Source organism: Dunckerocampus dactyliophorus, chromosome 9 (genome assembly GCF_027744805.1).
Source record: "Dunckerocampus dactyliophorus isolate RoL2022-P2 chromosome 9, RoL_Ddac_1.1, whole genome shotgun sequence".
NCBI lineage: Eukaryota > Metazoa > Chordata > Actinopteri > Syngnathiformes > Syngnathidae > Dunckerocampus > Dunckerocampus dactyliophorus.
The window spans coordinates 23,427,196-23,450,226 of NC_072827.1; the positions used below are offsets into that span (position 1 = coordinate 23,427,196).

Sequence of the window (23,031 nt, forward strand, 5' to 3'; positions counted from 1 at the left end):
CCTTCTCCCGACTGGGCATGCCAGAAACACCTCACCAGGGAGGCGTCCGGGAGGCATCCGAACTAAATGCCCAAGCCACGTCAACTGCCTCCTTTCGATGTCAAGGAGCAGCGGCTCTACTCTGAGCTCCTCTCGAATGACTGAGCTCCTCAACCTATCTCTTAGGGTGAGGAGTCCAGCCACCCTATGGAGCAAAGTCATTTCAGCCGCTTGTATCCGCGATCTCGTTCTTTTGTTCATGACCTAAAGCTCATGACCATAGGTAAGGGTGGGAACATAGATCGACCGGTAAATTGAGAGCTTTGCCTTCTGGCTCAGCTCTCTCTTCACGATGATGGCCCTGGAAAGCGACCGCATTAATGCAGACGCTGCGCCGATCCGTCTATCATCTACCAACCTCACGCTCCATCCTTCCCTTACTCCTGAACAAGACCCCGAGATTCTTGAACTCCTCCACCTGGGGCAAGACCTCACTCCCAACCCGGAGGGTGCAATCCACCCTTTTCCGACTGAGAACCGTGGTGTGTGACCCCCCTATAGTTGGAGCACACCCTCCGGTCACCCTTCTTAAAAAGGGGGACCACCACCCCGGTCTGCCAACCCAGAGGTAATGTTCCCAACTTCCATGCAATATTGAAGAGACGTGTCAGCCAAGACAGTCCCTCAACATCCAGTGCCTTGAGTAACTCAGGGCGAAACTCGTCCACCCCCGAGCTTTGCCACTGATGAGTTTTTGACTACCCCTGATACCTCAAAAAGATCAATGAAATCACAGGTCCTGAAATTAATATTGAAGCTGCTTACCAAGTTGTAGTATGTCTTGCTAATTGCAGATGTGTCAAAGCCTTTAGGTGGACTTTTAAGTGTACCAGACCTTGGGGACACTTGTTTGTCTATGGACAGGGAAAAAAAATGAACACAAGTGTGAATCTTGTGTGGACGGGAACCCAGATAAAGTCACATGACCACAGTGGTATGGTTATTTGGTCCAAGTTCAAAATTACCAGAGCCTTTGAGTTCACGGACATAGTTGCTAGGAAACCATCCCGTCCTGCCGTTGAGAGTCCCCTCCCACCAGCCCCCATCCTCCTGACGAGTCACGCTAATGATATCACCCTTGCTGAAGGTGAGCTCATCCTCATTGGTTTGCTGAAAGTTAAAGCGCGCCTTCACCAGCAGATGCTGTCCGCTGTTCTCTGACATGTCCTGAAAGAAGGAAAAGAGTGTGTGACCCAGAGAGGAGACACACTGAAGCATCCAGTGGCGCTTTTTAAGGATTAAATGAGAAGTCAAAATTCACAAAAGTGAGTAAACTTGGATATACTTTAGAGTAGTCAGTGTACCCCTGAAAATAACTAAAGTGTCACGATACACTCAGCTCACAAGACAAGACAATAAGAAAATACAAGACAATACATGATACTGGGTTCACGAAAATGAAAAGAGATGATACTTTAACATTACTTAAAAAAAAACTACAATGACAAAATATAGGACTGGACTAACAGACTTTTTTATTTAACTGCTTGAGAAGTTTTTTTCAACAAATTGAAAAAACAAAAAAACAAACAAACAAACAAATTGAAACAACAAAAAATTATAAACCTTAAAATGACGGCAGTTGCAGCGGCTACTACTAATGATTGATGTTGCCGTGTATTTATTAGGGCTGTCAACCGATTAAAATATTTAATCAAGACTAATCGCACTGTCCATAGTTAACTCATAATTAATCGTAATTATTCACAGATAGAAGTATGTTTTTATCTATAATAAGTGTACCTTTGAATGTTTGCTTTATGCAATTTTTGTTTACCAAACAATCAGGTTTTTTTTTTAAACAGCTCAACACAAAATGGACCTCAATGTATAATAAACAATGTACAGCAAGCAGATATTGTCAAGGTTAACTGTCCCATCTATAAACCAAATCTCACAAAATATAATTGTGGCTAACATTACAAATAAACGTTTGAAAAAACACCCACCGACTGCGTGAAAGGAAAACTGGATGTTAAAAATAAATGTTGACAACTTCCAAAAAATAGAGTGCTTAGCCATTAAAACTTAGCCATAAATTAGTTGCACCGCTGTATAAGCTGTATGGTTCAAAGTTTAAGAAAAAAGTAGCGGCGTATACACCGGAATTTACGGTACCTGTATTATATTTCACAGTAGCGATGCCATAGTTCATTCTGATTGGCTTCTAGCTGGCCTGTTCTCGCAACACAGATTTTCTCTAAATGAGAAATATCGTCATGTTTTCATCTTGCGAGATCTTGTGACACCCTTACTCATCATACATCCGTTATTGTCTAAATAGCTGGCACACCTCACAGTGAACTCATTGTGCCCAAAGTGTTACTATTTAGTGTAAGCGACGTTGTTATCAAGCACTGCCTTAAATTCTTGGGCATGGAATTTACCAGACCTGCGCAAGTTGTTATTGGAATCTTCTTCCACGCCTCCATAACAATGTCACTGGTAGAGCAGGTGGATGTTCAACACCTTACGCTCCTTTATCTTCCTTCCACTTGAAGATGTCCCCCATAGGTGCCCTTCAGCAAGGCACTAGTCATCTTGGAGGTGTGTCTGGGCTCCTTGTCATGCTGGAAAACTACAATGCGCTCCAGACACCCATGGGTGCATGTTGGAATTCATGTTTCCCTCAATGAACTACTGCTTCCCAGTGACAGCAGCAGTTATATACCCACAGACCTTGACACTCCCACCACCATACTATACACAATTATCTTGCACTTGTGTTGCCATCTATTTTGACATAATGGCTGTGTTGAGTCAGTTTCAGTGCATAATAGAGCTATACTGAGATACAACCTAGACACTGACTACTCTAAAGTTCTGTACATCCTAGTTTAGTCTCTATAGTACTGACCTTTGAGAAATCATACCAGAGCTCATTTTAAACATCCCACGAAAAACTGATACTCACACTTGCCATTGAATACACGGTTATTACTATGAATTGTTACATATGATAATCCTTTCATGTAAAGTTCAATTGTTCGGTACTGTAAGAGGTGCTGGCCTTACCAGACTGCGAAACTGGCTTTGCAGCAGCTTGGAGGATCGACCCAGTGAAGCCTGAGAGGCCAATGACTCGAACGACTTGATGCGGTGGGCTGAAGTGTGTCGGGCGCACACCGAATCACTACCCACGCCAATATCTAGAGAGGAGAAGGCAAAATAAAAATATATCAAACCTGGTTTGAGCCATCAATGCCCACACATGTTCATTGACTATTTACTCACTGACTGTCTTCCAATATGAGCACCCACACACGTCACAAAACAAACACACACACATTCATACTTTGAACTGACCTGCTGTCACTTTATTCAGAGCAACCAGACTACTCAGCACCTTTGAGAAGTTCTGCCCAAGCAGCAGGTCAGTGGCCTCAAACGGCTGCGGATGAGAGAGAAAGCTTGAGTCAACACAGGATAGGAGAAATCCAAAACACTTGTTGTCATCTTTAGCAGATGTGGTGGTGGTGGTGGTGGAGGGAAAAAAATAAGCTCAGCGGACACAAACATCTGCAGCAGCCACCAGCCCATTCCTCATTACCATGTTCTACATGCACATTGAATTATGTGACGAGAGCTGACCATGGGTTAAAAGCCATCATCTATGCTGTGAGCGAGCACATGAGAAAATCTGATGTCACTCTTCACACTTGTTATTGTCAACAAATCCCAAACTCAACAATGAATGCAACCTTCAAAAATGTCTACTTTATTTACTCAACTGTAGAGAGCACCAGGCACTTTCTCTTTCAACTACAGCGTAAACTTCAGCTTTCTGAAGCACCTATCATGAGTGTGCCAGTTATAATAGTTAACCTATTGACCTGAATATAAGGTAGTATTTTTCCTTTGGAAAAAAGGTGTTGTGAGGTCAAGAGCTTTATGTTAGTTGCAAACCAGTGACGTGCAGTCAGTGGACGCTGAGCCGTTAATCTATGTTCAGGGCTCCAGACTGCAACTAAATGGTCACATTTTGCGACTAAAATTTGAGCCATTGCAAGTACAGTCTTCATCTACTCGCACATGTGCAACCAGTTAATTTGTTTGGCTTTTACAAATGTTGCTAATTAACATACATAAATTATATGATTGGAAACTAGTTCTTTCTGCATGTGTGCTACTGGAGTGGAGCCGGCGTCCTGCGCAAGCGCCAGTCTCCACCGCAGGATGTAACCCGGAATTAGTCGTGGCCAATTGGTGTAATGATTGTGTAGAAATCATTACACAATTGTGTAGAAATCATTACAAACTCACACTTTACCAACAAGAACACAATAAAATAATATGTGCCCATGTTTGGTGGGTGTAATTTTAGCTACAATGTAAATTGTTGCCGGGTAGCTCATGAATGCGGTGAAAAACAAACAAGTGTGTCTACTGTTAGTGGCCATTAAAGACATAAAATACAGTACCTTTGAATGGAGGAAGTCTAACGGTCGTACTTTGTGAGTACTTTGCCGATCTGGCTGTTTTCTGAAGATCGGATAAAAACAGATTTACATTTAGTTATTCTGATAAGACTTTTTGGAACCAAGGTACGAACTGAACTCCCTTCTCGGCACTATATTTCAGACACTGCACTACCTGAGCTGTACAACAAGATCTGTGAGTGTGTTCAAGCTGTTTTATCGCTATTTCATTTACAATCAAAATATGGAGCTCTGATGTTTGTTTGATGTCACTGCTGAGCCTTACTGCCCATTGGATTAATTGTTTAATTTACAATTTTAGAGTTTTTCCATGACTTTCAAAGATGAAACAGAGCAAAACACAGGATTCAAAGGTATATTTTGTTTTTATTTGGTTCTTTATTACTCACAGAGGTTTGTTACAAAGGCCAAACAATATTTTGTCATGTTGTGTAATAAAAAGGTTCAGTAATACTTTGTTTGCATTATTTCTAATGCTTTGAAGAGCTATTTTCATTTTTATAACAAATAGCATTTTATAACAAACAGCATTTGGATCGGAAGCCAAATAATTTTGATTGGGACATCCCTACGTGAGACATCATTATTCCTGCTGATTGGGCGATAAACTGCAGAGAAAGGGTATAAAGTGATGCCGACAGTACTCTGCTGTGCCTTGAGGGAGCGTATATGTAAATATGACTCCTCACCAGCCATTAATCCCACCGCACATCCCTGATCCAAACCAACTAGTGGCACTAACAACTTCTCCTGGAGCAAGTCAAAGCTTTTCCTCTTGTCGCTCGCTCACACACACACACGCACACAAATGACCTGGAGAGATGCAGTTGTGACACAGACACCTGCTGGGAAAAATAAGTGTCTCAAATGTTGTTAGCAATTTAGCAAACAACAAAGGAGGAGTTATGATGCAAATTCAAGATTCAAGATTCAAGAGTTTTATTGTCATATGCACAGTAGAACAGGTAGTTCTGATGTGCAATGAAATTCTTGTTCTGTTCATTCTCCCAGCAGAAAGAAAGAAAGAAAAACACAAGAAAATGAATAAGAACAGAAGAAACATTAATAACAATAAATTAAGCAACAACAACAGAAGAGACATTAGCTTTTTCAAAATGGGGACTTGGAAGAGCCTTCAAAGCACCTTTCAAATTTGAAGTTATGTTGATCAACTGAAACTGGTGATAGTCCCTATACTTAAGCACATTCTGGCTTGATAACATTACCTGCAGCTGCACTCAGAGCAGCATAGTGTCACAAAGTCACAATCAGAACTTGTGTTGGGACGTGTTGGTAATAAGTACACTGATCATTAAACATGTTCAACTCAGCGTGGCTCATGCTTAGGACGGATGGCATTGCTTGTATCTCTGCTGATGAACGCCTCTTTCTGCAGAGCACTGATTATTCACGCTTCAGTACTACTGAAGACGAGCAGTGACTGAGATTTGAGTCTTTATTCGCCTTCCGCTCTGATTGCTGATACGCCTCAAGGTGGCATGTGAATGTGGCTTTGTGTTTTCAGAAGTATGACATTACAAGAGTATATATATGTCTGTGCGTGTGCGTGCTTTGCCGACTGCAAGTGCAAAACCCATAAGAAAGCGCCCCATTGATGTCATGTATGTCAACATCTGTCATTTCAAAAGGGCCTCCATGGAGACTAGGAGGAGACATGTTGGGATAACAATACAAAGCTACAACTGTCATGGTACAACAACAAACTACTCTGTCCACACTACTATGGAGGAAAAACCGTCAAATAATAATGGGAATCATTTTTTATTGAAGAATTTGGCTTGAGTTAAGTCCTCTACCTAATAGTCATGGTTTTATTTGTTTTTGAATCTGCTTAACAGATTCCACTTGCTGCACACAACACAAGACTGCACAATTCAACACGTCCAAAAAGTTGAGATGTCCCTAAAAAAAAAAAAAAAAAAATCAGCCCCATGTTGTTTTTTTTTAATTGATCAAAGATCAGAGGATGAGCCCGCCCAATCTTTACGTGAGCTTCAGTAAAGTGCTTTGTTTTTGCAGCAGGCCAGAAAGTGCGGTGGCCTACCCAGGTCATTGTGAGGTCAAGAAGTAAAGTTCCCTCCTTTAATCAAATAGTACAGCTAGCTAATTCTGCAGAGCAAACACTTTTGATGAAGAAGATGGTGAAAAGAAAGATGAGGAGACTACAAAGCAGTCAGCAAAACCATGCAGCACCAGAAGTTGCATTAATGTTCTGAACTATTTTATTTATTATTGTTTAGCTGCAGTATAATGCTATTAAAAAGACATATTATATTTTACAATTGTTCATCTTGCTTAAAACTGTACGCATTTAGTTGTATTCAGTGTTAAAAAATATTATATGGCTCTCATGGATGTACATTTTTAAATATGTGGCTTTCGTGGCTCTCTTAGCCAAAAAGGTTCCCACCTCCTTTTTTTTTAAAGTCAATGAATGACAATGCTCTCTTGTTATCAGTATAGCAATTACCGTAATTTCCGGTGTATAAATATGCCACTACTTCTTTCTCATGCTTGGACCCCTACAGTGATGTGGCTAATTTATGGCTAAAAAGCTAATACCTGTATAATGTTTTGAAGTCTTATGCAGCGATCTCTGACACATCTCAAGTAAGTTTGATCAAGTGTAGAATTACTACAGCTTCTGTTTGGACTGCTCGGACGGCCAACCGTCCACTATCACCAACAGGTTTCAAAAGGCTGGACCTCAATGTGATGAAGAGCTTTAGCTCAAGCTAAATGGCCATTGGCTCGAGGCAAGAGTGACACAAAGAGCGACAAGGAAAGGGACTTTTGTGTCCCTGGGAAAGACACTTCACCCACATTGCCACCAACGCTGCCCACACTGGTGTGTGAATGTGAATGTGCTCAATAGTCCAGAAATTACGGTATGTCTTGTCTTCAAAACACCAGTTGTGTGTCTAAGTTGTTAACATAAACACGTAGTGCAGCCAGCTTTAAGATAGTGACGCTATAACAGGGGTCTTCAACCGATGTTGAGTAGCTCACCAAAGAACATTTTTGCTTAAACTCTTAATATTTTTCTAACTGTTCAATTCAATGCCTGTATTTAATGACAGCGACACTGTTTGAGTGGAGATTTGCTGTGTAAATAAAGTACAATGTAAATGTTGCCAGTCACATGAAACAGATATAGCTCACCTCTCCATTCTTTTTGTCAAAGTAGCTTTAATAGTGCTGGAAGTTGGATACACCTGCGGCATCATAAACCTGGACACTGAATATATACTGCTTTTATGCTGTCCTGTTTAATCAGGGCAGATTTCTGTAAGAAAAATACTTAACCGTTATTTTCTTCTGTTAATTGTGTTATTTTGTACTAAAAATATGGTATTGAACAATGAATTTCCCATGTATTAGTATTACTGTAAAACAGGCATCAAATTAAGTTCAGGTTTGTGTCAAATAGTACAAAATTTGTTTCACACAATTGAAGGCAAAAAAACATCGGGTTGGTTGGCCTTGCCAACAAGGTGTCCCTTTATTTTTGCGGAAGTTGGCAAACCTACCAGTTAATTTCCAGATTTAATTTCATTATTAATGAATATTTTTTGTTGCTGACAAAAATTGGTCTCGAAGGCGCTAGGACTGGGACGATAATAAATTAATTAATCCATCTCGCAATAAGCAATGCAAGGTAACGTAGTAGAAAGGAAATTAGTAAATTGCAATATATTCTCATTTTTATTTATTTATTTTTTTCATTGTACTTTTCTTAAAGGTAATGTTCAAAGCTTGTCTCGTCTCGTTCTCGTAGACCCAATCCTGTGTATCTTCTCTCGTGACACCCCAAATGGCTGCTACACCAAAGCAACAAACTCTGGACTTCAGGAGGAAAGCCAAATATCCAAAAGAGCAAAAAAGCAAAGCGAATCACTGAAAAGGTAGTGAAATGTATTGCTTTGGACAACTAGCCCATCTCTCGTGGATTGTGGGGATTCGCCATCTTTTAGAATGTATGGATCCACGCTATGTTCTGCCATCACGACACTACACTGCCTTACTGCAGTTGTAAAAAAAAGTACACGACAACATACGTGATTTAATACAAAACACAATCATTGCAAGTTTCACCACAGACATATGGAGCTCTGACGTTTTCCCCATGTCTTACATTTTACATTACTGCACAGAATTGGCGTGTGATTTGACTAAATTTCTAAAATATTCAAGTGAAGCTGACTTTTAATTCCCCGTCAGAGTTGTATTTCATGGAATTTGTGGTCTGAAGAGTGGTTGAGTGATAGGGTGGTTATAATTGGATGTTTTCCCCGTCACAACTACTAGGAGAGCACAGGGAAGGCTGAGGAACACTCGTGTGTCCCCAGGGAATAGATTATATCTCGGTTACACTACTCCAGCCTGCTGGCATTGTGACCTGATTCCCTATAAAAGGCAATAAATTGATGTTTTTAATCGTAAATAGCTCAAACAGCCCGCAAAAGTCTAGACGGATAGATACAAGAATTTTATGGCAGACGTGACACCTTTCTACTGTTAAATATGACTGGGGTTATAGGTCCATAGCACAACAGTGCCTGTTCAGCAACACGGGACAGAAAGTCTCAAACAAGGCAAGTCAAAACTCCTGAAGCTGAGCGTCTCAGTCTGTCACAGTTTCTGGTCTAAGCAGCTCTAGTCAGCTACCTGGGGTCAGAGCCAGCAGCCCCACTGCGCTCTGGAGAAGATCCAGCTTGGCTCTACAGATGTCCCAAACTGCATGTAATCCTGTTCAGTTTACTTAAAAAAAAAAGAAAACCTCAACAATATTGTATTTGAACATGCTGACACTTGCACGTACAAACAAATCACTTGCAGGGTAGATATGATTCTACAAAAGGTCAGGTATATATACACATTTGTGCATGGCTCAGATCAAGGGTACCCTTTGCTGTCTTCAACTTCACTTGAGTAGTATTTGAAATTGTTGTTCTAACAATGTGTACTATCCTTATCACTCTGACGTTTATAGAGTGAGGAAGCTTACCAAACCATAAATTAAGCCTGTTCATGTTTTTAATTTGCGCTAGCACGACTATGTTGTAAAAAAGTGTCTATATTTGGACATTGAAATGTTACATGTAAAGCATGTCTACTTTTGTTGTGAAATAAACAATACTTTTTCTGATAATTTTGTCAGGATTTCTACTTAGAATTAAAGAATGATGTCTGAAATTGGTTTCTAATGTGTTTTATTCAAATATTCTCAGTGTAAAAAAAAATAACTTGTGTAATCATTAGTGAAAAGTACATAACCTTCGTGTCCGCCTGCCGATGAAAATTTTGAAGAACATAATTCCATGGAAAAACAAACCCCATGATGATTACAATGGTATATATTCATGGAATAATTACTTAACTCTGCAACTAAAGTGATTTTATTGTGTATAAAAGAGTAAAATAAGATTATTTGAACAAAAGTCTAACACAGAGTTATGTACTTTACATTTAAGAAAGAGTGAACTTCGGAGGGTTGCTATGGGAAATGGAAGATGTCTCGAGCTCTGGTATGTTTGGTGTGTGTTTTGCAATGTTTGAAGTTTGTGTTGATAACATTACCAAGGTCTATCCACGAGTTTAAAATTTTATTTTATATATATATTTTTTTTTTTTTTTTTTTTTACCCCTGTCCTGTCCAGCCTTTAAAGCAGATAGAATTGTATACCTAAATGCCGTCAAGTGCTCAACAGATTTACTCTGCCAGAGAAAAGTGTGATATACACTTCCCCTGTCATACAAAATTTATTCGACCTTGATGCTTGTTATAAAGCAAATTTGGAGCGCCCGGACCGGAGCAGGAGGGGACAGAGAAGAAGAGAAAAGGAAACGGGGGGGGGGACAAAAACAAAAAAAAGAGAGACAAGAGACAAGGACAACAGCAGCAACAACAACAATTGTGACAGAACAACAGAAACATACAGAACGACATCAGCAAATAAATGTCCGTGACAACTATAAAGACGAACAAGGATAAAGGACAAATCAATATCAACAACCACAATGACAAAGCTGTCAATGACAATCAGACATAATAGCAGTCATGAAATGATGAACTATGACAGTGATCACAATGACAATACTGCATTGAAACAGTCGCACACAATAGCAGTCATGAAATGATGAATTATGATAGTGATCACCATGATAATACCGCATTGAAACAGTCACACATAACTGTAGTAATGAAATGATTATCCATGATAGTGAATAGAATCAAAGTTACTGTAATGCACATCATTGTAAAAAAAAAAAATATACATATACACACATATATACATACATACACATACATACATATATATATACATATATATATATATATATATATATATATATGTACATACACATATATACCGCACATACACACATATATATATATATAGTCATACTGCTGAAATCACCGTCGCTGTAATAAAACCAACAACATAATAACACCCTGGATAACTCAGTGAGTAATGTGGGGAAGTACGTATGTACTGTGAGTGTGCATATGTACAGGTATCTCTGTATGTAAGGAAGACTTCATATATATATAAAGGTGCAGGAATGTGTGGGCGTGTGATTGTCACTGAGAGTGCATGAAAGGAAAGGGGCCGCCTTCCACCTCCCAGAGAGCCCCGCCACAAATAGCAAGGCCGGGCCCCGGCCGCCAGAAGGCCACCAGGCCCATAGGGGCAGGCAGCACAAAGATCAGTGCCCCAAGAGTCAGCCCAGAGAGCCCCCCCCCCCCCCGGGAAGACCAGTAAGGGGCCGAAGAGAGGTAATCCCAGCCAAGGACAGGGCGCCAGCGGGCCGGAGGACTGCCAACCCCTGAGACCAGCGAGAGATCACACCCCACAAAGGCAGACGGGTACCGGGGGCCACAAACCGGCAGGCCCAGAGACGCCTCCACAGCCGGAAAGAAGCCCGCCCGCGCCGGAAGCGCCAATTCCCCCCCACCGCCACCCCCACCCCCAGGGAGCGGAGCCCGGCCCGCCCCGGGCCAACCCCCGCCCGACCCCCGACACAGGGCCGCCCCGCCAAGGGATGCAGTAGGCACACCCTCCACCCACCCGGCGGAGGCACGGGCGGCAGAGATGTATCGCCCAGCACCTGACCCCACGGAGCAAACCCCTGTATGCCCCCCCCCCCCCCCCCCCAAAATAAATAACTAAAATAAATAAATAAATAAAAATACACACACGCACGCACATACACACTCCTACGCACCCACACACACGCACATAAACACTCCTACGCACAAACACACCCCTATGCGCACGCTCATACACACTCTTACTTACTCAAGCGCGCACACACACACACACACACACACACACACACACACACACACACACACACACACACACAGTGGTCGACTGCCCGACACCCGGAAGCCCCACCCTATCCCCCGTTGGTAACCCAAGGAGCAGCGGAGCCGGGGACCCCGGGGTCCCAGACATACGATTCAGAACCCAGGGGCGGAGAGCGCAGACCGCCGGGGAGCAGGAAGACACCCGGCCACACCCCCCCAGCGGTAGGACGCCGCCAGCGAGGCAGACAGGGGAGTCAGCGAGGAGGAGAGCGGGAAACCGAGCAGGCAGGCGGGAAAACGGGCGAGCAGCCAGGCGAACCACCACACAGCGCCAACCGAGACCCGCGGGCCAGCAAACCCCGAAGAGAGAGCGGGAGCACCACACCCCAAGCCGCAGGGAGGCCAAGCACCAGAGCCGAGAAGGCGAGACCAGCAGCCGACCAGCCGACGGCCCCCACAAACCACCAGAAGCCAGACCAGCCACATGCCACCAGAGCCGACAGCGCACCACCCGCGCACCGGAGCCCCACCCCCGACAAGCCCACAGACAGACCGGGGGAGGCGAGGACACAGACAGCGGTCCGGCAGCGCACAAAGCGCAACGGCGACAGACGCCCAAGCGCCCGGCAGAGCACGACCCCCCCCAGCGAGCCCGGCCCCAGGGCACCCGCCCCCCCACCCCCACCCCGCCACCCAGGCCCACAGTACCCGCAAGCATGACCAAGCCCCAACCCACCAGCTGTCCCGGCGCCCCAGCAGCCGCCACAGCGCAGCAACCACCGGCCGCCGCGACAGCACACGGGCCACCCGAAGCACCAGCACCGCCCCCCGGAGACCGCCGAACCCGCCCCAAGAGCGCAGAGGCGCCCGCGGCACGTGTCAGTCCAGGGGGGGCACCGCAAGCCGCCCCCCCCGGCGCAAGCCCCGGCATCAACAGGCCCCAGAGGGCCACCCCAGGGAAGGGCAGGCGAACCAGACAAGGGCACCCCACAGGCCAGGCCGCCCCGGGCGAGCCACCGCGACGGCCAGGCCCCCGGCCACACCGCCGACCCTGGCGGGCAGACGCCGAGGTGCACGAGGCACCCCAATCCAGCCCGCCCCACCCGTGTATGTGATAAGGTGTGATAGTGTCTATGATGCAATTAAAATAAATAAATAAATAAATAAAATAAAATAAAAGAGGATGGTGTATCTGTGTGCATGTATATGGAGTGTATGTGGATGATAGCTAATGATGCAATTAAAATCGGGGGACAGCTGCCGCTCGGAGGGCCCCTCACCTGGCCAGCCCCCCCAAACCCTAAGTGTCTACTCTGCGATTAAAATTGGGGGGCAACAGGTCAGTGGCACAGCAGGAGCAAAGGAGCCCCGCAAGGCAGCTCCCCTCCCCAATCACGCCCGACCGTAGGCCACCCCCCAATGTCCTATATATATGTGAGGTGGTGCAGTGGCACAGGAAGGACGGGGGCCCCACACCCCAACGCCGCCCAAACCGAGCAGGGGGGGGACCAAGGACACATGACCGACCGGCCGCCCACCACAGCCCAGGCTCGGGCGTGCCGCAGGACACACCACAGGCCCTACCCGGCCCGCCAGGATGCCCAGTCCGGCCCACCCAACCCCCCAGAGGCGATACCCCCAGCGCCCCCCAACACCGGAGCCCCACCGGAGGTAGCGTTCACAGCGCCACCCCCAAACCGCCAAACACCACGGACAAGCCACACGCCCCCAAGGCAGATCCGACCGCCACCAGGACAGCGGGAGCCGCGCCCACGCGCCCCCCGCATACCACCACGGCCGGCAAGGGAGCAACACCACGACGACCACAAGAGCACCGGACCCCACATAGAGCGGAGCACGGCCGCACCCACGAAGCACGCAGGCCAGAGGCGCCAGGGAGGGACAGAGAAGCAAGCACCGCACGACCGGGCCCGCGAGAGGAGCGGCCCCCCACCCGGCGCCCAAGCAGATGCCCCCGCCCGCCCCGCCCCCCGCCACGCCACAGACCGGCCACCGCCCCACCCCCCGCCCATCCACCAACACGCCAAGGGGGAAACCCCGGAGGGAGGGAGACAACCGCCGGCCCGGAAGCAAGGACCAGCCTGACACCAGCAGGCAGCAGGGACCGCCCGCCAGCCCCCCGCCAGCCCGACCCCCAAGCCCCCGGCCAAAGCCACCCCCCGACCGCCCCACCCCGGAGCAAGCATCCTCCCGCCGATCCCGGGAAGCACCACGCAGATGGACACCACGGCCCCCACACGCCCCACCCACCGAGCCACAGCGGCCCCGTCCCTGAGGGGAGAAAGCAAGGGATCCCCCCCACCCCAGCACCACGCACCCCCCACCCCGAGCCCAAACCGCACATCCGCGACCCCCACCTCCGCGCCCCCCGTCACCCGGGGGACAGCCACAGGCGCCGGAGGATAACAGGCAGCTCCCACCTATCACACATACACCACACACATAAATCAGTGAAATAAAATAAAATAAAATAAAATAATTTTAAAAAAAAATAAAATAAAAATAAATAAATAGTTTAAAATTTAAAATTTTAAATGTAACACTTGGGTACCCTTGATCTGAGCCATGCACATATATAAAACAACTTCAGTTTTGCATGCATGAGACAGTGGAAAGGAAAACAGCTGTCTTTGACCACATTTCAAAGACAATTCATTTATTAACAAGTATATTCTGCAATACAGCCAGCAGCAACAGAACCAATGTTGTAATAGTGATAAGTAGCAGCTCAACCAGCATGAACACCTTTGATGACTTCATTGTAAACAATACGCAAGTGCAACACACGAGTTTCACACCAGCAACTGAGTAACACCACCGACATTTTGAAGCTAATGCATAGGTTGATAAAGCTGCTGAATGCTGACCACTCATGATGCTTCAACTGCCATCTTGTGGAGTTAAACAACTACATCAGGAGGTTACCTACAGCCACGGGTGTTAACGCCATTGGTTTCTTGACTAATTTGTAATCCCGGCAACTACAGGAGACTCAGCTATTAATTGAATGAGCGTTAATTGGAGCAGTTAGTGTATTTTCAAGAGATCAAACCACAGACCTACTGCCCGCAGTGAGCCTTAGCAGTCTTCCTATTTCCAACACAGTTTCAGCTGCCTGCAATTGCTAAAGGACATGTTTCATTCGTTCAATTTCTCCCGTCCCATCTCTCGTTGGCAGCCGAGAGGAGCAGCACTTGGAACACTGACTTGCATTGTCAAGAGAGGAGGTTGGTTCAATGACCCCTGTGTGCTACCCTACAGTGCACACTGCCCATTAAAGTAGCAACGTGTGGGTGAGTGACAGGAAGAAAAGGTCTGACTTTTGTATTCAGGTCAATAATGTTTTAATCTTGACATGCCTGCAACGTGAAGGACTATAACACTGTGTATCATACCCATAGCAAATATGACTACAATTGACGACATTTGCTCGGTAAGTGCTATGATCTTTTATAGACAAAAGGCCATCATTTATTACAATATTGTTTTTTCAAAATCGGCAGTACTGCCAAGACAACTGCACATGTCCTGTATGTTACGGTGAAGTGGGTAGGTGGCAAGCATGAGCACCAAGATTTTAATTGATTGGGAACACTAACCACTTCTGCATATATAAAACCAAGTGTGGGGGTGTGTAGGCAAGCAAAAAGAGGTGATAAGTCCAACAAGAGCTATCAAATGAAGTTTGTCCAAATGTTGTTAACCTATCACCCGGCGACGGGGGAGTGCTCCCCGGCTGCAGCCTCACTCCTCCTCCCCCTGCCAGTGGGCTCCTCTCCATGAAACCTTTGTTTCACCCTCTTCACTTAAAGCGTTGTAGTTTTGGTCTACAAGTAAAGCTGGAGCATGCAGAATGGGGATGTGATAAATATCATCGACACTTACCTCGACACGGAAAGATGTACAGCCCTTGACAAACTCCTTTATGTTGCTCAGGCACTCGCCGTCGTTCTTCGGCTCCTGGTAGATCTAAAATGATGACGAGGAGGAGAACCAAAGATTAGCGGCGCATTCCCACTTCTCCGTCTTAGGTTTTTCCTTCCGTTGCCTTCCTGTGATCTTAATAACCTCCCGGAAATGATGAATAAACATAAATATCATCCACAACAACGCGGACCGAGTTGGAGTGTGTGACACACCGGAAGGCTACGATCAAATCCCGCTATGGGCTCATGGAAGAGAGGCTGGCGTCTTGGGTTCCACACCGGACGTGACGTTGTCAAGATGGCTACGCCCTGCGCTACAATATTGACGAGCTCTTCGCGTTTTAGGACAAGCGGATAAAAGGATTCAAAGAAGGATTGCTACATACGAGGTGAAGAAAGTACGACACTTCGAAACACCACAGCACCATGAAGCACACCCCCAGAAAATAATGAAGACTCCAAGGCTTAACATTACTCGCTAAAAAGACTTCTCTGCTAGCTTAGCGGTTAATTTATTACTAGAAGAGAAATCTAGCAGCCATTAACATAAAACACCCCGCTGTCAATGAAAGTTTGAAATACATTTGGGGGAAAAACGCATACCTTAAACGCATAAATGTAAACAGTTGTAAGTTACTGTTAATGTTCCACTCCAGCCCTGTTGGGTGGTGCAAACGAGAAATAAAGGGCCAAAATAATGAAGAAGCTGTACCGAACAATACATTCCAAACAGAATTTAATAGTTTGTTCACTGGCTTATTAGACTATCCAAATGTTGTTGGACTTGGAAAAGGTGCCACTAGTTATCTTGGGGTCAATAACTAATAAGCTATATTAGTGTAAATTGTAGATGTAGTTGTACTGTAACCCTATTACTTTAAAGTGGTCGGGAATTAACATCTCTTTGAATAACAGTACTTTTATGATGGTAAAAGTAACCGCAGAGCACGTTTACTTGGGTTTAAGTTTGTTTAAAATGTCTATTGACTTATTATGAATAGTATTTTCGTTATTACTTTTATCATTAATAAGTATAACTGCCAATCCGATCCAGTGCCGATCCTTTTTTTATATATATAATAAGCTTTTGTTACAAACATGAATTTGTGGAATTGAATATGGTTATGAAAATAGCTCTTCAAAGCATTAAAAAAATGTATTGCTGAATTTACTTTTTTATTACACAGCATGGCCAACAATATTGTTAGCTTTTGTAACAAACCTCTGTGAGTCAAGTCCCTTATCCAATGACAGATCCAATGAAAGTTCATCCAATGAAAGATAAAAATGGGTGTGCAAAATACTTTCAGGGTAACACTAATCATTTGACATGGTTATATATCAATTTGTGATCTGGTTTAGAATATGACTTTTTTTAAACAAACTCTTTTAGGGCCTTATGTTTTATTTTTTCCCAAGTTCCATTTTTTTTCCATTTTATTTTTTTAGAAATCAGTATTTGTATCTTTTCCACTTATTTACCAGCATGGAGAGTGTGCTGTTTGGGTTACTAAATAAAATGTCCATGAATGAAATGCAAAAGTCCTTACATTTATTGATGCAATACATCATTGGCCCATTTTGTCCAGTAATTGAGAAATGGATGTAGCTTGGCTAACTTTTCTAATGGGATGTCTGACTCGGCACATATTGTTACAAAATCTTCAACAAACTGTAATACCATGCTTGTGATTAAGGAAGATGTAGCCACTGATGTAATTCCGATTGCGTTATTAATGTAAGGTATTTTTACGACGCCCTTATTTTGTTTACACAATTAGACCAATGTGACAAAGAGCGCTCTTACTTTGAAGGCCGGAAGAGTATTGCGTGTGTTGAGAATTGCAATTGACGGTTGATAATAGCTGGGTGCAAGAATAAACGTGCCTCTCGTCTTTTTTCACTCAGAACCCGCACATCGTCAGTGGGCATTGAAAAATGGTCTTTACGTTATTAAATGGTCCTCACATTACAGCAGTCAAACACAACACGATGAAAATATACTCATCCAGCCTGAGTCACACACAGCTGCACTAGCACGCTCTGCTAAACCCCGCTAGCTTCCATTCACGCTTCGTAAGAGTGGAGTATCCAAGGGTTTTCCCTGCCGTTTCGACATGTTTGCATGTTGCAATTCCGCAATTCCGTTCATAGAGCCCTAGACTCTCTTCAACGCAATAGTAATTTATTGACAGTCCGTAGTATAAACAACCAGTGGTTAGAGCGGCAGCTCCCTGCACCATGACACAGCAATCCAGGCACAGTGAGGGGGAACTACCGCTGTAGCTAAGGAGCCGAATATCCAACGTTCAACGTGAAGCTAACTTTACCATGGTACACCGCGGACACCGCGTTGCATTTTCTTCTTCTTGTGGGGGGCAGGAGTCGAGTGGCAACCAGTTTTGAGGTGCATTACTCCACCTACCGTGTTGGAGTGCGACCCAGAGTTACAAATGTTACACGGTAACCTGATTGCCCCGATCTCGTGGCGGAAGCTGATATTATCCAATCTTTAAAATACAGAGGATCGGCAGCCTATATCCTGAAGATCGGATAGGGACATCCCTAGTCTCAATACAGTATTATCACTGTGGCTGTTGATATTATTATGTTATTACTATCTTGGACTTCATGGGCGTCACATGAGACATTTGCTGATGTAGTCCTGTTGTTGTTGTCTCTCTCTGTGTTGTTCCCCCTCTTCCAGTCCCCCCTCTGTCTCCTTTTCTCTTCTTCTTTATCTCCTTCCAGTTCGACCGCTCCAAATATGTATCACAATAAAACATCAAACAAAGACAAATGCGAACTATGTAACAGGAGAAGAGTATCTTACACTTTTGCCTGGAAGAGCAAATCTGTTGAGCATGTAAGGACAATAATATTTGCCCCATTGGCTGGACAGGACAGGATTAAAAAAAAGTCTCTTACCCATCCTTCCATGTTTACTTTTGGATGAAAAAATATACTTTCCTGAAATTTGTGGGGGGTTTCAGGTTGTTTTTTTTTTTTTGCTATGGTCATGAAGTTTTTTTATCATAAATTGCTTACTCAAAAATTTTTGGTCTCACTCCCATTTCTTGATTTTGCATTTTGAAGCTCTACTTATAACCTGAAGAACAGTGAAAACGCAAATTCTTGCAATTTCTCAACTGGTCTCAAAATTTTGATAGTATTATATCTTCCCTCTTCCTGCTTCGTGTGTGATAGCAGTTTGGCAAAATGTAACGACTAACGTTAGCTACCTTTGAATGAATAGCATACCATAACAACAACATGTTTGCAAATTGTTGATCGCCTCTCTGACACAATGTTTGTGGTTGTACGCCAAAGACATGTACGTGAACACCGACAGCCATGAACGGGAATTGTTTTATTCATGTTGAACAAAAATTTACAAAGTTTTATGCAGTTTTATTCGTACTCGTGAAAAATATAGCCATTTTTTGTACATCGATGGGAGCTCTTGCTGGACAGCGTCGTAAACATCCATCCATCCTTTTTATATGCCACTTATCCTCATTAGGGTCATGGGGGTACACTGAGGCCTATCCCAGCTGACTTTGGATGAGAGGTGAGGTGGGGTACACCCTGCACTGGTGGCCAGCCAATGGCAGGGCACATATAGACAAACAAGCATTCACTCTCACATTCATACCTATGGACAATTTAGAGTCTCCAATGAAGCTAACATGCATGTTTTTGGAATGTGGGAGGAAACTGAAGCATGCACGGGGAGAACATGCAAACTCCAAACAGAGATGCCCATGCGGAGATTCAAAGGTCTTGACTATGTGGCCAACATGCTAACCCCTCATCCACTGCGCGGTCGTAAATATTACATGCTTAATGTGATGTAAGTTGTTGTTTGTCATTCCATGTCGTATTTGTAGTTGCTCTATGTGTGTCTCTTGGTGCTAAGTTGGCTGTATAGTGCTTATCGCTTTAATCTTTTTGTCTACATGGTTTGTTGGCCATGGTTAGTGTTCTCTGTAGTTATCCCCCTTTCATTCCCATTGTGTATTAAGCTCATTGCTAGTTCCATCCTGACTTGTGCCTGCTCAAATAAAGAGCAACTTCCTTTCACGCAGCTGAAGCGCCTCTGAATGTCTCTTCAATGATGTGAGATCATCACAAAATGCTTGCCGGCGGCAGTGTTCTTATATTTTTTTGTTTCAAAAAATGTTTTTGCAACCAGCGAATTACATACAGTCGCTTTTAGGAGATCACAGAAATTTTGTGACGCGAACGTATTTGATCCATTTACTACAGATGTTATTATTGCTATTGTGACCTAGCGTAGGTACATTTAGGCTTAATCCCAATTCCACGCTATACCAGTTATCTTAGCCCTAACCCTGAGAATCAAGTGGTGTCCCAATTCTCCTTAAATCAAGGGGTAAGGGCTAAGGAGTGCACAGCCCTAGAAAGCAAGTGCGACACTCGAAACAGGTGCAGGAGGAATTTCCTCTGATTCAGCACTGCCGAAAGACCGAAAGAAGCATATCGTATTTACGCATAGTTTTTGCTTTTCACAGCAACGTCACTCATGTTTTATTATATATTCAATCCTTCGCTATTCCACATAAATATTTGCCATGTTTTGAATTGTTAGTTGTCTGAAGTTATAACTAGCCGGTTAACATCGATATCGAACTTCACTACATTTCATAAATGATTAGACAACGATTAGATAGCGACCACATTAGCCTGTTAATTGTAAGTTGTGTTTCAAAATCGCTCACTAGCCAGCTCACGCGGCTCCTGTAGAAGCTACATTCCTGAATTGTACTGTGCCGTCCACATTTAAAACCAGCTATCTGATCACTTATAAAATGCAGCACATCGTAGTGAAGTCTATTTGCTGTGAATTCTAGCCACCCTGGTCCACCAACAGTTCATGTTTATTGTATTCAGCATATAGTATGGATGGCCAGGAAGTGAGCTAAATAAAAGATGTAAACAACATGGCAATGTAACCATAGAGAGAACATCAATGACAGGAGGAGACCATGGCCGAAACAGGGAGGTTTTTAAACCTTGAACTAATGCTTGATAAGGTTTATCACATTTGTTGATGTTCATAACGTTTGTTATATTGTTATTTCTATTTCATATGTGTATTTGATACGTTTTCTATTTTTGTAAATGTTGTTACAGTGCTGGTTGCAAGCTGTTACCTATTAAAGTTGTTTGTTGTTTTTGCAATAAATGTCACTGTTTGTAAAAATATGTTCCTTTTATTTTTTTTTAAAGGTGTTCTGAGGTAGGCTACATAACATTGAAATAATGTAGAAATGTATTAACCTAACTTTATGGTAGAAACATTTATAATGAACAGTTTAATTGTCTCATCTGCCTATGTCACAGCCAGCAAGCTCTGAAGGGTGAAGGCGTAAAGAGAATCAAGTGGTGTCCCGTTTCTTAGTAGCTTCTTCCCCTTGGTCCTCGGTTTTAAGGGGTATATCAGTCGGGGTATGACTAAGGGGAAGAGCTAAGGGGTGGAATTGGGATGTAGCCTTAGTGTACTAAGGGCGCAGCATCATTCGTAAGGGGTGGTCAGTTGCCTCCATGGGAGCCCCTGTCCAAACTAGCCTAGGCGGTTTGCTGACGGACACAAACACTGCACTGTGTCTTTAAAAAAAACGGGGGTGGAAGGGTCCATCTGTGCTTGCCTTTGCTAGTCAATGGCGGCCCACTCTTATAGCTATATGGTCGGTATAGTAGTGACCCAGCACGTCATGTTGCTGTCTGGGTTTTTATTATTACGTTACTAATAAAGAGGCATTACTTAAATATTCTAATAACATATGTTGTATTTGTTAGTGGTAATGTTGCCCGTTTAAATGAATGGGTTTTCACGCACACCAATCATAATAATATTAATATAAGCTTGACCTACTAAAGAGATTTTCTCATGGACCAGTGGGCAGAAAGAGAGACTGAAGCCAGACAACAAGCTCACAGACAGACCTTATGCGGAGGGGCGGGGGTGGCGGCGATGGGATGGCGGCGTGTGTGTGTATATGTGTATAATGCCCTTACTTTCTCCGTGAATCCGGGGCTGAGGCGCTCCAGCAGCCTGCACAGGACCACGCCATCCTTGAGGGAGCTCTGCAGGAAAGCCTCGGGATCCGAGATGGTCTTCTTTGGCGACTCGAGCACCCCGAGCGTAATCAGCCATGTCACCGTTTGTTCCGCCGAATTCATGTCCGGCTCACGGCAGATCCGAGTCGACAAAGCGGTGGTGAGGGTGGCGCGGTGGTGGTGGTGGTGGTGTGTCGCTGCCGCTGCTGCTGCTGTAGGGGCGGCAGAGGAGGAGGAGGGAGGGAGGGAAGCAAGAAAGGAGGAGGAGGAGGGTGTATATACCTCGACAGCTCCTGGCTGGTCACGCTGTCATCCTGCACAGGGATGATAGGGGGAGGATAACAGATAGAGCAGGAGTGGGGTGGTGTTTGGATGGAGCAGGTCCGGTTTCCTGTCTCCCTCCGAGCTGGCAATCTGTCAGAGGTTGCTGATGCTCACCAGCCACGCCACCACTTGACGTCACGCATGTGTGTGTGTGGGAGGGACCAGTTTGAATGTTTTCATGTGCACCTGCACAATCTAATGAAATCCAGTAGCATGCATCCATCTTCTATTATGCTTGTCCTCATTAGGATCCCAGGTGAGCCTATCCCAGGTGGCTTTACACCCGGACTGCCAGGAAATCAGGGCTCCATTAAAAAGATATATACTATATAAGTGAGTAAACCCCTCAAATCGGTTGACGGTGCGTCTCTTAAACAAGGCGAGAGCCTGGGCTGCTGGCGAAATGAATGTTCGTGCATGCTTTGTAGCTTACCATAACTGACAAGGAGAATTGATGTAAGTAGTAGCAGCACGCTAGCTCGTCACAGCACAAGATTTTCAACACATCAGAAAAAAAAATCTAAATCTAAACTCGACAAAAGCCACGCCATTTGTATGCAGAGCACAGTCACCCCTCATCTGTTGTGGTTAATTGGTTCCAGACCAGGCCACGATAAGTGAATTTACACCAAGTACGATTCAGTTTTGATGAATGGAATATTTTTGTAGTTATGACTTTCTAAACAGTTTTTACCATTATTAGTGCCCTGTAGCCATGAAATAACACCCCTATAGTCAAATTTACGCTCCTATTTTTCTTGTTTTTTTACAACGCATTAATCAACTGTAATGCACAGGCTATGAAATCACTGCAGGGACATGAGACAGCAGCCGCTAGTAAAGCAAGATACTGAGCTTACTA

At 44.4% G+C, this 23,031-nt stretch overlaps 1 protein-coding gene across 2 annotated transcripts in view; it reads right to left on the reverse strand.

The window, feature by feature from the left end:
- Positions 1–22,346, reverse strand: part of arhgef7a (Rho guanine nucleotide exchange factor (GEF) 7a) — a 38,995-nt gene extending 16,649 nt beyond the window's left edge. Inside the window, exons 1-7 of one of the 2 annotated variants that reach the window (XM_054786891.1) lie at positions 22,128–22,339; positions 21,804–22,057; positions 15,721–15,804; positions 3,346–3,430; positions 3,055–3,188; positions 1,005–1,206; positions 805–893 (exon numbers count right to left, since the gene is read on the reverse strand). In XM_054786891.1, the coding sequence (XP_054642866.1) occupies positions 805–893; positions 1,005–1,206; positions 3,055–3,188; positions 3,346–3,430; positions 15,721–15,804; positions 21,804–21,968 (759 nt within the window). In that variant the 5' untranslated portion in view covers positions 21,969–22,057; positions 22,128–22,339. Of the gene's footprint in view, positions 1–804; positions 894–1,004; positions 1,207–3,054; positions 3,189–3,345; positions 3,431–15,720; positions 15,805–21,803 lie in introns of both variants that reach the window. The other variant, XM_054786892.1, reaches the window with a different exon arrangement.
- Between the last annotated feature and the right edge of the window lie 685 nt (positions 22,347–23,031).